This window comes from Nelumbo lutea, chromosome 3 (assembly GCF_056320005.1).
Source record: "Nelumbo lutea isolate HS-2025 chromosome 3, American lotus-T2T, whole genome shotgun sequence".
NCBI lineage: Eukaryota > Viridiplantae > Streptophyta > Magnoliopsida > Proteales > Nelumbonaceae > Nelumbo > Nelumbo lutea.
In genome coordinates, this window is record NC_142686.1 from 59,768,031 (window position 1) to 59,782,097 (window position 14,067).

Sequence of the window (14,067 nt, forward strand, 5' to 3'; positions counted from 1 at the left end):
GGACAGAGTGGGGCCGACATCAATGTTCTCTACACTCCCCCTCAAGTTGGGAGTATATGTTCATCATTCCCAACTTGGATAGATCCGCCTCTAGCTTCTTTCTTGATACGGCTTTAGCGAGGATGTCTGCTAGTTGCATATTGGATGTGATGTAAGGGAGGGATACTTCTTGAGATGAGACCTTCTCTTGCACAAAATGGCAGTCAACTTCAATGTGTTTGGTTCTGTCATACTGTACTGGATTATGTGTTATATTAATGGTGGCTTGATTATCCTCAAGTAGAGATCTTAGCCATAGGATTTCAGCCACTCCATTGGCCATGGACCTGTATTCTGCTTCAGCACTTGACCGGGAGACAACACTTTGTTTCTTACTTCTCCAGGGGACAAGGTTTCCTCCCACAAGAGCACAGTGTCCTGAGGTAGACCTTCTGTCATCAACACTCCTAGCCCAATCTGCATCAGTATAGACCTCCACCTTCATGTGATTGTTGTTCTTGAAAAGTATACCCCTACCCAGGCATCTCTTCAAGTAGGCTAAGATTCTTTCTGCCGTAAGAAGATGTGTGGTTCTAGGAGAATGCATGTACTGGCTGACAACACTAACGGCATAAGTAATATCTGGCCGAGTGAGGTAGAGATATAGGAGCTTTCCTACCAGTTGCTGGAACATAACTTTGTCTTCAAGAAGCTCCCCACTCTTGGCACTAATCCTGTGATTCTGTTCAATTGGTGTATCTGCAGGCTTGACGCCTAACTTTCCAGTTTCTGCCAACAGGTCTAGGACATATTTCCTCTGAGATATAAAGATCCCCTGTTTGGATCTAGCAACCTCAATACCCAAAAAATACCGGAGTACACCAAGGTCCTTCACCTCAAATTCTTGGTGAAGAAGCTGTTTAAGAGACTCAATCTCATGGCTATCATTCCCTGTGACCACAATATCATCAACATATACTGCCAATAGTGTCAAAGAGGACTCCACCCTCTTGATGAATAGGGTATGATCTGACTGGGCCTGTACATATCCAAACTTCACAAGTGCTAGTATGAATCTATTGAACCAAGCCCTAGGTGACCGTTTCAAACCATACAAAGCCTTGTTGAGCCAGCAGACCTTCTTACCTATTTCTGCATCATAGAATCCAGGAAGCAAACGCATGTAAACTTCTTCCTGCAGATCTCCATTCAGAAAGGCATTTTTCACGTCCATTTGGTATAAAGGCCAAGTGTGACTTGCTGCAAGGGACAATAAAACTTGAATAGTAGTCATCTTGGCTACCGGTGCAAATGTCTCCAAGTAATCTATGCCATAAGTCTGTGTAAACCCTCTTGCAACTAACCGAGTTTTATACCTCTCAATAGATCCATCTGCATTATGCTTCACCGTAAATACCCATCTGCATCCAACTGGTTTCTTTCCTTTTGGCAAATCAACTACCTCCCAAGTGTTGTTTTTCAACAGGGCATCCATCTCAATCGAATGTCTTAAGGGGAATAGAAAACAAGTCCTCACGTGGGTGTAGAAGCGAAAAAGGAGATCGCATATCAAGGACCCTGGAAGGGACCCGATTAATAAGGTATACCGCCGTGAGGATAGCATCCCCCCAGAAGCGAATAGGGACATTGGAAGTAAACATGAGGCTTCTAGCCACTTCCAAAATGTGCATATTTTTCCTCTCGGCAACTCCATTCTGCTGAGGTGTATGAGGGCAAGAGCTCTGGTGGATAACCCCATGATGAAGAAGATAAGATGTCAATGATTTAGCAAAGTATTCCTTTGCGTTATCAAATCGGAGAACTTTGATCTTGGCATCAAACTGGGTTAGGATCATTTGGTGAAAATTTTGGGTCAGGGAAGGTACCTCATCTCGTGAACGCATGAGATAAACCCAAGAAAAACGGGTATGGTCATCAACAAATAACAAAAAGTATCTGTACCCACCCATGGAAGGGATATGATAAGGCCCCCAAATGTCAGTATGCACAATATCAAAAGAATTATCACTCCTTTTATTACTCAATAAATAAGGCTTTCTACAATGCTTAGCAAACTCACAACTTTCACACTGTAGTTGAGACAACTCAATAGACTCAAATAAAGTAGGAAACAGACTCTATAAAGATTGAAAAGACAAATGACCTAATCGGTTATGCCAAAGCATAACCAGACTTACACTCTGAGAAAGAAAAGACAACTTCTCTATTGACTCTCCCTGACGGAACCGCTCCCCAAGCAGATAGATCCCATTCGTCTCACGGCCAGTCCCAATCACCTTTTGCGTCTCCAAGTCCTAAAAAACACATCGGTCAGGGAAGAAGGTTACTGAGCAGTTCATATGCTTGGTAATATTACTGACTGAAAGAAGGTTAGTATCAAGCTTAGGAACATGCAAAACAGATGATAGTGAGATAGTATCTGAAAGCTTGATGTCACCCTTCCCAGAAATAGGAACCATGGAGCCATCAACAATAGATACCTTATCCCTACCAGAAGACAAATGGTAAGTAGTAAACAATGAAGGCAAGCTAGTCATGTGATCAGATGCACCTGGGTTTATTACCCAACAAGGTTCAGTAGTACTTGGAGCTGAGGCATGATAGGCTGAAGCTCGAGTACCTGAATGGGCGAAGGCAGATGTGATAGGGGCTGATGGAGGCTGTGGTGGCTGAGCTGATTTTCCAACCTCCTTTTCTAGCTGTATTAGGGCAGCCCGAACTGCAGCTAAGGTCTCCAAAGATGTTCCTTTTGTGCCATATGAGGATGCTGAATCAGTGTTTATGGCTACATGAGCAGTGCCCTTCTTGTTTCTTAACTTCGCAGGAACCAAGTGGGGATGCAGTTTCCAACATGTCTCTTTTGTATGTTTGGGTTTCTTACAATGTTCACATACTACATCCTTCTTGTCTTCCTTCCTCCTGTCCTTCTCTAAGTCACCCCCTGATTTGGGTGCAGCCGCTACAAAGGCTGATGTGGGCTGCATCATAACCTTCCTTCTAGTCTCTTCACTGTGTACAAATGAGTAAGCCTGAGAGAGAGAGTCACACTGTCTCTAGTCAAAATCTGCTGCCTCACAATATTATATTCTGAGTTCAGTCCCGCCAGGAACTCAAACACTCTATTTGTCTCGATGTGCTTTCTATGGGTTTGAGCATCTTTGGGACTCTCCCACTCAAGAGTCTCTAAGTGATCAATCTCATGCCATAGGGACTTCAAGGTAGAGAAGTAGACCGACACCGGTTTCTCTCCTTTTTTAAGGGTGTTCACTTCACATTTCAATTCATATGCTCTGGCAACATTAAGGGGTTGGGAGTAAGTTTCTTTCATAATATCCCATATCTCCTTAGTTGTCTTTGCCCACAAATAATTCCGACTAATATGAGGCTGCATAGAATTACACAGCCATGTCATAACCAAGTAGTTTTCTTGCATCCACTCGGTATATGTCGGGTCTCCCTTGGAAGGTTCTTTCATATCTCCCAGGAGGTACCCTAATTTACCTCTTCCACCAATAGCCATCATGGATGATTGGGCCCATTCCAAATAGTTTGATCCATCAAACTTTACAGTCGTAATCTGACCACCCATCTCAGAAATACCACCATAACTGGTGTTCCCAAGATTGCCTTCTGCCTGAATTTTAGACTCCATTTCTGTCAAGTCTCAAAACAGCACTTGAAGCACCAATCACAATCAAAACAGTATAGGCCTGATCTCTGTATTCTCAGTGTATGTGCACAAAACCGAAATAATTCTGATCTGAAACCAACTAGCCAACACAACAGTAGCTGTCCGTAGATCTCTAACCCCCTTAGAACTCTGAGAACAGCCTTTTAAAAAACTGATATGCTAGGGAAAGTTAGGGTTTTAATCAGTCCTGAGAGGAAGCAATTCAGTCGCACAGTCCACACTGTATAGATGAGCTTGCAGTAGGGTTAATAAGAAACCCTAGAATCTGATCGGACCTACCAATCAACTTAAGAGTAGCTCTAGGTAGATCACAGGGTTCAGTCAAACATTAGGGCTTGCTGCAAATCACTTTCAAACCCTAGAGTAGAGAGAAACACAGTTCGGTCCAGGGTTTGCTATAAAACCCTAGTGAATTGAAGAGAGAAAGAGCTAGAATGGTTCGGCCTTCCCCTCCAGATAGGTCCAACCTATCTTCTCTGAAAGAACTTCTCTTAAAAAATAAACAACTTACAAGGAAAAATAGTTCGTTGCCTTCTAGGGTTACCTGAACCCTAGTCTTCTCTGATCCTTCCTGACCACCAACACTCTGCAACCCTAGCAAGTTTCCAACAGCTGCTAGCACCTCTGGCGATCTCCAAGAATCAGTCTGCGAACTCCTCCTTTTCAGCTTTCAGTCCTAGGAGATTCTCATGTGGTCGGTTGGTATTAGACTCACATGAAAAACCCTAACTTGGCTCTGATACCATGTAGGATTTCAAGACTGCTATTCAGTCTTGACCACCAAGAGATTTCAGGTTCGATGAGAAGAGAATGTGAAGAAGTAGAAGAAAGAGTGGTGAAAGAGCAATAGAACACAGTTTTTGAGGAGAAGAACAGAATGTCAATATTCTGCCACCGCCACTTTAAGTTAATATATATAGGTTATGCTAGTTACATGAAAGGACATATCTGCCCTTGGTGTTTACATCATAACTGCTAACAAATAACAAACAATATAGAACTGAAACTAGAAATAACAGAATAGTAAAATAACCACAGCTGTGACTAGATACATTCTACCCTACAGACAGAGTGGGACCACAGCTGTGGGGCCCACATCAATGTTCTCTACAAGGGACATAAAAGTAATGATCAATTTGGTAAATGGGTTTTTCCAAGGAAGAGAATTCAAAGGCTTGTGATAAGCAATTAGTAAAAATCTGGGAGTTTTCTTCTTGGGGGAATATTCTAGAACAAAGAAGTAGGAAGGTGAGCACTTAGCATAAGTAAATGCCAACGAAGAGGGAAATGGTCACAGAACTTATCTGGCCTTATATTGGCTAGGAGAGATGTCGTTTCTTACAGGTTCGTGGAGTTTGGTGTAGACTACCTTAATTAGTGCTTCAGTATGGTTTTTATGGTATAGGACATGATTTGCAATCTCAATATTGATAGGCATTTCACTATTTTTGCTAGTTTTGGTAAGATATTTTGAAATTCTAAAGAAACCAAGGAAAATTTACAAAAAGCATGTAATTTGTTAAACTAAAATCCTAATATTCAACCTAGTACATGCAATTGCTAGCTTAGGGTCTATGCCTTGTGTTATGGTTGTTGTGTAGCCCTTTGTCTATGACTCTATGGGTTCTTCATTTGTCTATACTTCATCTCTTAGAACTCTCTCATTATGTTATTTTCTCTTCCATAAATATATTTATGAGAAAAATATTTACTTAATCAACAATGGACAGAAAGCACTGAGAATGTTTAATAAAAAATATTTCAAAAAAGGAAGAGAATCCACTGGAATTGTTTGAAAAGATATCGATTTTTTGACAACCAGATTTTTAAATCAGTGTTTTCAACCCATTATTGACCCATTCAGTCAGACAAGTGACCCGATCATGTCTGGTTTGGGTTAACCTCTAGCCTGCCATATTACTAAAGAAGGGCTGACTTGGCCTTGACTTGTTGACCCAGATGGTTGAACTGTCAACCCATCTGACCTTTTTTGTATTATTTTATTTTTTGAATTTTTTATTGTTATCAACTCATGGTTGACCTGTTAACCTAGATGGTTGAACCACCAATCTGTTGACCAGAGGGAAATCACTTCAGTCTCAAGGCCAGGTTTTAAAACATTGGTTTAAATTTTTCAGGATGTCAAACTGTTTAGTTAGAACCCTGCGTTACAGTTGACCCATTCACATGTATCCATAACATTTAATCTTGTTTTTGATTGGTCATATGTGCACATAATCTTTTGAAAATGGTTAAAAGAATTAATGTTGTGATTGGGTTGTGTGATTTTACATATCTCTTCAAGTTTTTTTATCAATAACAGATATTGGTTTATTAAAGGAAAAGGTAATTACAATATTCCGGGAAGAGATAAAGAGGTTTAACTCTCCCGAAAAGAACAGAAATGAAAATTACAATAAAGCCCAAAACATTTGTTCCCTTCCACCCCCTGTTTTGCCAAAGTATCTGCAAAACCATTTGCAATCCTCTTCACCCACTGAAACTGAACCTCCAACCCCCTAGTTAGCCACTTGGCCTCCCTCTTCTCATTTGCAAATTTCCAAAGTCCACTGTCATTTTGTAACCAATTTAAAATCAACTTTGAGTCTCCTTCAATAACTAGCCTCTGGATGTTCAGCTCCTTTATCTTCCTTAAAAGCCTTCCATTAAAGCACATACCTCAGCTCTAAGAGAGTCACCACTCCCAATGGGGCCTGAATACAATGCAATCACCTTCCCATTCTCATCTCTGAACACACCACCAGCACCAGTGGGCCCTCGATTGCCTTCACTGCAAATTTAGTTCTATAAACCCTGGGGCTGGTGGGGACCACATAGGACATGCAACTGATTTAAAAGGGGCAGAATTTTCCACTTCTAGGCCAGCTATTCAGCAGCATATCTTTAGAGACATCAGCAAACAGATCCAAGGACTTAAATCAACGCACCAGCCTAACCATTATTACTTCAATGATACCTTCTTTGTTCCTTTCCTTATCAGAAAAGGTCCTTGTGTTCCTTTCTTTCCATAGAGTCCAGCAAATGGCAGCTCTCACACACCTCCACATAGTCCTACCCCTTTTCTTAGGCCATCTAAGGAAAGAAGTAGCAAACAAGCTTTGTATATCTGGCAGAGGTATCCACTTACAACCAAATAAAGAGAGAAACCGGTCCCATATATCAGAAGCAAAAGGGCAAGAAATTAGTAAGTGGTAGGAGCTTTTGTTGGGGCCTCACAACAACCACCCACAGCATAAAACCACAAAGTATTTGAAATAGCAACCAAGAGAAATCTAATAGCAACAAAATCTAACAAAATCCAAGCAAAGAAAAATAAAAACAAGCACCACAAAGAACACAGATTTATGTGGTTCGGCCTTACCGTCTACGTCCACGGGGGAGATGAAACTTGTTCTTCACCATGAAAGAAAACTGAAAAATAGTACAAGTACCTTGTGGCTTGCAACCTAAACCAACCCTTAACCCTTGTACACCTGTTCTCCTTCTCTTTTCTCAACTTGAAGAACAAAACAAGAGAAAAACCAACTCTTACACCAAGAGCACCCTTTCTCTTTTCCTCTTACTCTCAGTCTCACTCTCAAAAAACCTTAACCCTACATACAAAAGAAAGCTTTTATATGTAAAACTTCTTTTACCTAAATAGGGACCACATCAATCGTTAGATTAAAAGGCAACCCAATGGTTGTAAAATAAGACACAATCTCAACAGGTTTCACCACTAGCCTTGCAGAGGGTGCACCAACTTGGGGACAAGCACCAATTAGGCCTTTTCCTTTGGAGTAAGTCACATGTATTACATCTTTCTAGGAAGGTTTCCCAACAAAAAGCTCCAATAATCCTTGGAGGGATCCGCTCACCCTAGACTTCCTTGACTGGAAAAGATTGTATGAAGTTGTTGGTCTGTTGTGCCAAGGACTTAAAGAATGAAGCACAAGAGAAAGCCCCATAGGGTGATAAAGTCCAAATTCTACTATCCCTTGTTGAAGGACCAAGACCACCCATTCAACATTTGAATTAGGTCCACAACAATTCCGATTTTTGACTTCCTAAGGCCTCTTCTAAAACCCAAATCCCAATCATACCCAAATTTTGACTCGGAAGGGACCAAAAAATCAGGCACACACTTCCCTTTGAAACGGGAGAGGGAAAATAAAGAGGGTAATTGGTCTTTCAGGGGTACATCCCCCACCCAAAGGTGTTCCCAAAATTTTACCTGATCCCTAGAGAAAAGGTCATACCTGATGTACTACAAAAAGGATGGAAGAATGGCATGTATGGATTTCCAAGGAGAGGCTAAATTAGTCCTTGCCATGAGCCCAGAATCCCAGCCATCATCTGCTTGTCCATGGATACTCAAGATAACCTTATTCCACAACTTATCCCTATCCCCTCCAAACCTCCACAACCATTTCCCCAACAAGGTTTCATTTTTTTTCCAGATATTACCTAATGCCGAGCCACCCTCAGCCCTACTCTTAGAGACTAACTCCCAATTTACTCTATGATCTTTCCTTTCCTCCCCTGGTAATGCACTGGCAATCTAGCCAATGTAGACTTGATCAAAGTGATTCTACCACCCAGAGATAAATAATTCTTCTTCCAAGAGGCAAACCTTTTCGTGAACCTATCGATTACTGGGCTCCAAAAACTGTTATTCCACGGATTATCCCCTAAAGGCATCTCCAAGTACATCAAGGGCCATTGTGACACCACATATCCCAAAATTTCAGTCCTGTCCCTCACATTTCTTCCATGTTAACCCCTACTACACAACTCTTATCAAAATTAACCTTCAAGTTTGACGTTTTTTTCAAATAATTGCACTACCAACTTCAAATTTCTGACCCACCTCACATCCTCCCCTTCATAGAACAGAATTGTGTCATCAACAAACTGTAGGTGTGTAATAGGTACTCTGTCTCTTCCAACCCTCCACCCCCTCACTAGGTTCCTTGAATCTCTATTAATTTCCCCAAGATTCTGGAATCAAAGCGAAGAGGAATGGGGAAAGGGGGTCCCTATTTCTTCAAGTTTCTGTTCATTTTTGGTCCTTTTCCCTAAGTTTGTATTTTATTAGTTTAGTTATAACAAATATCATGTGATGTGGTGAACCATTCAACGGGATGAGTGCAACCACTGAAGTACGAACTGCCACCCCTAACAGTTCAATATTTGAGAACATTTGTTAAACCAGATAGAGTTAATAGCAAACTATAAAACATAAAAAGAGTTTAGAGTGAGACAATTCATTTGAATCTTGTTTGGGACATCTAATTTCTTAATATATATTCTGGGAAATAAGACATATCTATTTCAGGCATTTTTTCATAGACATGTTTATTAATTAACATCTTGCTTTGTTTCTTTTTAATTTTTTTCTTTTCATTTACTGGAGGACATAAAATTTTATTAGTACATAAAGAAAGAATGTGCCTGGGAAAAGGATAAGTAATCTTCAAGGAGAACAAAATAATATCAGTAAAAAAATCAAATTACAAAAAGAAAAGAGGGGTTTATCCAGAAAGATAGCATCCTAATTCCTCCCAATATCCATCCTATTGAGATCCTTCAATTTTTTATTTTTTTTTCAAAATCAAAACACATCCACAGCCTGCACTATCAGAGCCAGTCCTTGGGAGGGGCTGGGATGCGTTATCAAATATTATTTTATTTCTCCATTTTCTTATCCCTAATAATATGCCAAATGGGTCTAAAGGAAATTGAATCCACGCCTAATCCATGAAATGCTTGCAGAGTTTGAAGATTTTCTGACTACAGTTATATATATTGGCTAAGCTTATAGGCATAGGAACATCAGCCCTAGGCAGATCAGGGCCAAAAGGACAATCTTCAAATTCTGCAAGAGGCTGAATTTCCTTTGGGTCGGGAAGGATCTCTAGGGCTGTGATGTTCGTTTTAATTTCCTAAATAATGCATATCACAATTTCCTTGTTGGACATAGTCATATCATGCGAGAATTTGAAATCGGGGAATCTTATTTTGGAAACAATACAGTGACTTAGTTTTCCCAGAGTGTAAAATCTGCAATGCAGATTTTGTTTCTCCATATAGATTGTTTTCCTAGCATTTTAAGGGGGACAAAACCCTGTAAATCTGGGGTTACATTTCATTGGGAAAAGAACAAAAAAACCAGTTTTAAATTGGGATTTTATCCCAAATGGTTATTGTTATAGCTGATCATATTCAAATTTAGTGGTTTGAACCAATGTGGTTCATGCTTAATTGAACTGAAAGCTAATGAAGCATATTAGATGCCTTTTCATATTCATCAAGACTTGAATTCTCTCTTGGAGGTTTAAATTTCATTACATATCTTTGTTATCATCACCTGTAGAATGATTTGACAGCAACTGAAGGATTTTTAAGATATTACCTTATCTATTTCCATGTAATTCTTGAGAAGATAGCCAGCTAGGAAGAGATTGCCAGTTGCAAATTCACTTCTAGAGGAGGTTCTCAAGATAAATTTTAAACATAACAGTGAACTTAAAAAAGAAAAAAGAAAAATATAAATTAATCCTCTTTTTGTACTCTCATTTCGTTGCTCCTGGAACATAGTTTTCAAGGTGACAAGGGGATGCCTAGTCGCCTAGGCGATGAGTTTTTTAAAATAAGAAATGTAAATCCTAGGGTAGTTCCTTAGGTTTCATAGGAACTAGTATCTATATTTAATTAATAGTTGGCAATAATCCTCATGACATAAGTATAAATCTCACATAAAAACATAGAAAATCAACATATTTATGAGAAGAGAAGAAGAAAGAAAAGAAAAGAAAACCTAGAAAATATAGAGGCTGAGCCCTTGTTTTGTACTAGGAGGACAAGGATGAGGTGGAAGAAATAAAAAAAAAAAACTTACAAAAAAGAAACCAAAAAAAAACTTGGAGAATAAAAAGGAGAAGGGGTGGACCCTTTATCTTCGTCTTAGAAAAAAGAAGAGAAATAATAAGAAGAAAAGACATACCTTGGTTGCTTTATGTATTGATTGGATAGAACCTTCAAGTTATTCCTTAATGGTTCAAGTTTTGAAGTCCTAAAAGGTTCAAGACAATGTCCACTGACTTGTGTATTGGTCAAACCAAAACAAACAGGAAAATCATAAAAAGAAACTAGTATGAGAATTATAAAAAATATTATAAACCGACAAAGTTAAGTTTAATAATTTATACTGTAATGGTATAATATCATAAAATAAAGAATATAGAAATATCATGTGGCCCTTGTACAAAAAATTTCCAAGGGTGCTTTGTTGCCTCGACAACTATGTCAAGGAAATAATTATTCATTAATTCTATAACAGTGCCAAGCATATGAGCCAACAGCAGTGTGGACGTGGATACATACTGGAAAACAAGTTACCAACTGTTGAATATGTGCAGGGTGTGAGTTCTACCATGCACCCCAAAATTCCTTCAGACACCCAAGAGGATCAACTTATAAAATGTACAAAAACATCCTCGAAGGAAACAGTTGTCATGGTAAAGAAAAGAAAACAGTTCGATCTACCCAAGATTACTAATACTGGAGACAAAACTCAAATCATTTTAAATGATGGTGTGAATGGAACCGTGAAGCCTGTTGTTGGTCTTTTAGGAGATCGAGACACCATGGGCCAAATGGATCCACCTGTATCACTTCCTGGTATGTTGGGTCTAGACTAAATTGAAAAACACTATATTAGAACATTTACTTAAAGGAAATTCCAGTAGACTGATGTTGTTGTCATCTGATGAGACAGGTTCACATGATATGATAGGACCAAGCTGCTGCAAAACTAATGAATCTGCATCTGGAAGTTCTCTTGAATTTCCAAATTGCTCAAATAATGCCATTTATTTACACAAAAAGGTTACTCATAAAGGCAAATGTTTGAAATTTTTGGAACTTGTTGATAAGACAGTGGAGAAGAGGCAATCTTCAAATCAAACGCTGGTGGGTAAATGCACATGCATTAATAGGGATGAAAGTGGCAGTAGCTACAAGGGTTATCGAACAACTTCCACTTTGCTGCCAATTGATATTTCTTCACAGGATCACTATCAGCAGGCAGATATTGATGTATTGTTTCCTCTGTGCCTTTTACCATCTATTATCCTGCATAATCATTCCTATACTGTATCCTTCATCTATAGTCACCTTTAGACATAGATCAATTTGGAATTGCCTACATTTCAATAGTGTTTTTTTTGCTCTTGTTGAGTCTATTGAAATAGCATATGTTAATTATGTGCAGAGCTTTCCAGAAGACAATATCAATGAGATGACTCCAGTAGTCTGCATTCCACCAGAACCAACCGCTTGTGCAGATTTTAAAGGGAAAATTTTTCCTACTCAGTCAGGGAAAGATGATAATCAGTGCAAACAAATATTAACAAAATCTTTCCTATGCCATCCCCATTTTCTTGGTTTATCTCTGCAAACAGAGCCTGCAACTGCAGTTGATGTCTCAGAGGGTTGCTCCTCTGTCTCTTCATTTCCAAATTTCATTCTTAAACAAAGAGGATCTATTCAGAATTTGCTGCCCCAACCTGGTTCGGACCAGTCAAGGCACAAGTTGATGCTTGACAGTTCTGTAGCAAGAGGAAGAGCATTAAAGGGAAGCATGGCTTGTTCATCAGATAAGCTCCAGGGGTACAAAACTGCATGGTCAGAAGAAGAATTAGATTTTCTTTGGATAGGAGTAAGGAGACATGGAAGGGACAATTGGGAAGCCATGTTACGCGACTCAGGGTTGCATTTCTCAACATGGAGGGTGGCAAAGGACCTGGAAGAGAAGTGGGATGAGGAACAATCTAAGCTTTTGAATGGTGCACTTTTTCAACCACTAAGGTTGGCAAGTCAACAAGTCACTCCAGGCACTGACAGTGGCTTATGGACGAAGGAGACACTAGAGGGTAACGGTCATGGGAACTTTTACACCAATAATCATAGAATTGAAATACCTGATGTTCTTATAGTTGAAACTCAACTTTCTCTTGGAGATGTGTATTCCCAAAGAGATCGAAATATCCCAAAGAGAATTCTATCCAATTTCCCGATCTCAACTCCTAGTCACCAATCACTGGCAGAACATAACTGTCTAGACAGAGTTTCTAGTGTAAGGAGTAGCTCAAGAAATTTTCTTCCAAAAATTGGAACTAAGCAAGTCAAGAAACATTCTCAGTGCCAAAGGAATCAGTCATCTTCAGACAGAAAATGTGCAACATATGGTAGTGATCAGTTTCCCATCCTTCAGCAGAAACCTATTGATAGAACAGCAAGTTATGGGCTGCAAAATGCAGAGTTGCTTGATCATGGGGAAGAAAGCAAAGGAAATTCAAATTATTCCCCATCTTCAGATTTTCCACCATCTGGTTTTCCCCCAAAAGTCAGTTTACCTCATTGGCTCAAAGAAGCTGTAAATATTCCTCCAAGGCCAATAGAGTCACCACTAACTTCAGCTATTCCACCCACCAAGCAGTTGTCAAGTTTTCTTTACAATGACCAACAACAGGTTGTCCTTCCTTTTTTCAGCCCTGATGCACTGCCATTCCAACCAAAAGATTCTCAAGGGCTAAAGATGAAAAGAATCAATAACAAGTTCATTGGTCTAAGGGAATCTGAAACATTGCCACCTATTGCCTGCTCTTTTCTGGGAACTAGATTCAGTCATCATTCTAGCATGAGTTCAAACTCTCTAATGTCTGAATTTGAAAATCAAAACTTAAATATTGGCGCAGATAAACTGAATCCTACATGTTCACACCTAGTTACAACCAAACCAGATGACTTGGTCCTCAACGACAATGATGCTTCTTCTGAAGAAACCATATCGGATGATCAAAATGGTAGGCCACAATAGGTACTTCTCACAATCCCTAGTAACAGATGATTTTGCAAATAAACTTGCGAAATTGTAGTCAATCATAGAAGGGTATTGTTATTAATGCAAGTAAGTTATTTTTGTTTTTTTGATTCTTGTTGGATATTTGCAAGTATCCTTGCTAATATCATATAAGGGTTTTGCAAATTCCCTGTACAGTTGCAAATGTATATTGTAAATGAAAAATGAGAAGGATTTCAACTTCTTTTCCATACTCCAAGATTTGAGACACCTAATTGTTTCTAGGCATTCTGTCAATTACCTGTAAAGAGCGCCCAAAGGTTTATGAGCAAAAACCAAATAAGCTTTATATGCATTTTGTTGACAGAACCCCTTTTTGATATGCAAAAGAAGTCTCCTCTAATTATTGATTGATTTTTCTTTGTAGTACATGAATGTGTGGTATCTATTGTTTTAGCATCGGAGCTCCATACAATTTTGACTCGAACAAGACGAATCTTGTACAGACTGC

General features: G+C 39.3%; 1 protein-coding gene across 8 annotated transcripts in view; it reads left to right on the top strand.

Annotated features, from left to right (window-relative positions):
• The window catches only part of LOC148865206 (uncharacterized), a 29,438-nt gene extending 15,631 nt beyond the window's left edge, over positions 1-13,807 (top strand). For 7 of the 8 annotated variants that reach the window (XM_088976689.1, XM_088976690.1, XM_088976695.1 and 4 more), the window contains 3 exons: positions 11,113-11,374; positions 11,472-11,791; positions 11,967-13,807. In XM_088976689.1, the coding sequence (XP_088832815.1) occupies positions 11,113-11,374; positions 11,472-11,791; positions 11,967-13,574 (2,190 nt within the window). In that variant the 3' untranslated portion in view covers positions 13,575-13,807. The remainder of the gene's footprint in view (positions 1-11,112; positions 11,375-11,471; positions 11,792-11,966) is intronic. The other variant, XM_088976694.1, reaches the window with a different exon arrangement.
• The last annotated feature ends 260 nt before the right edge of the window (positions 13,808-14,067 follow it).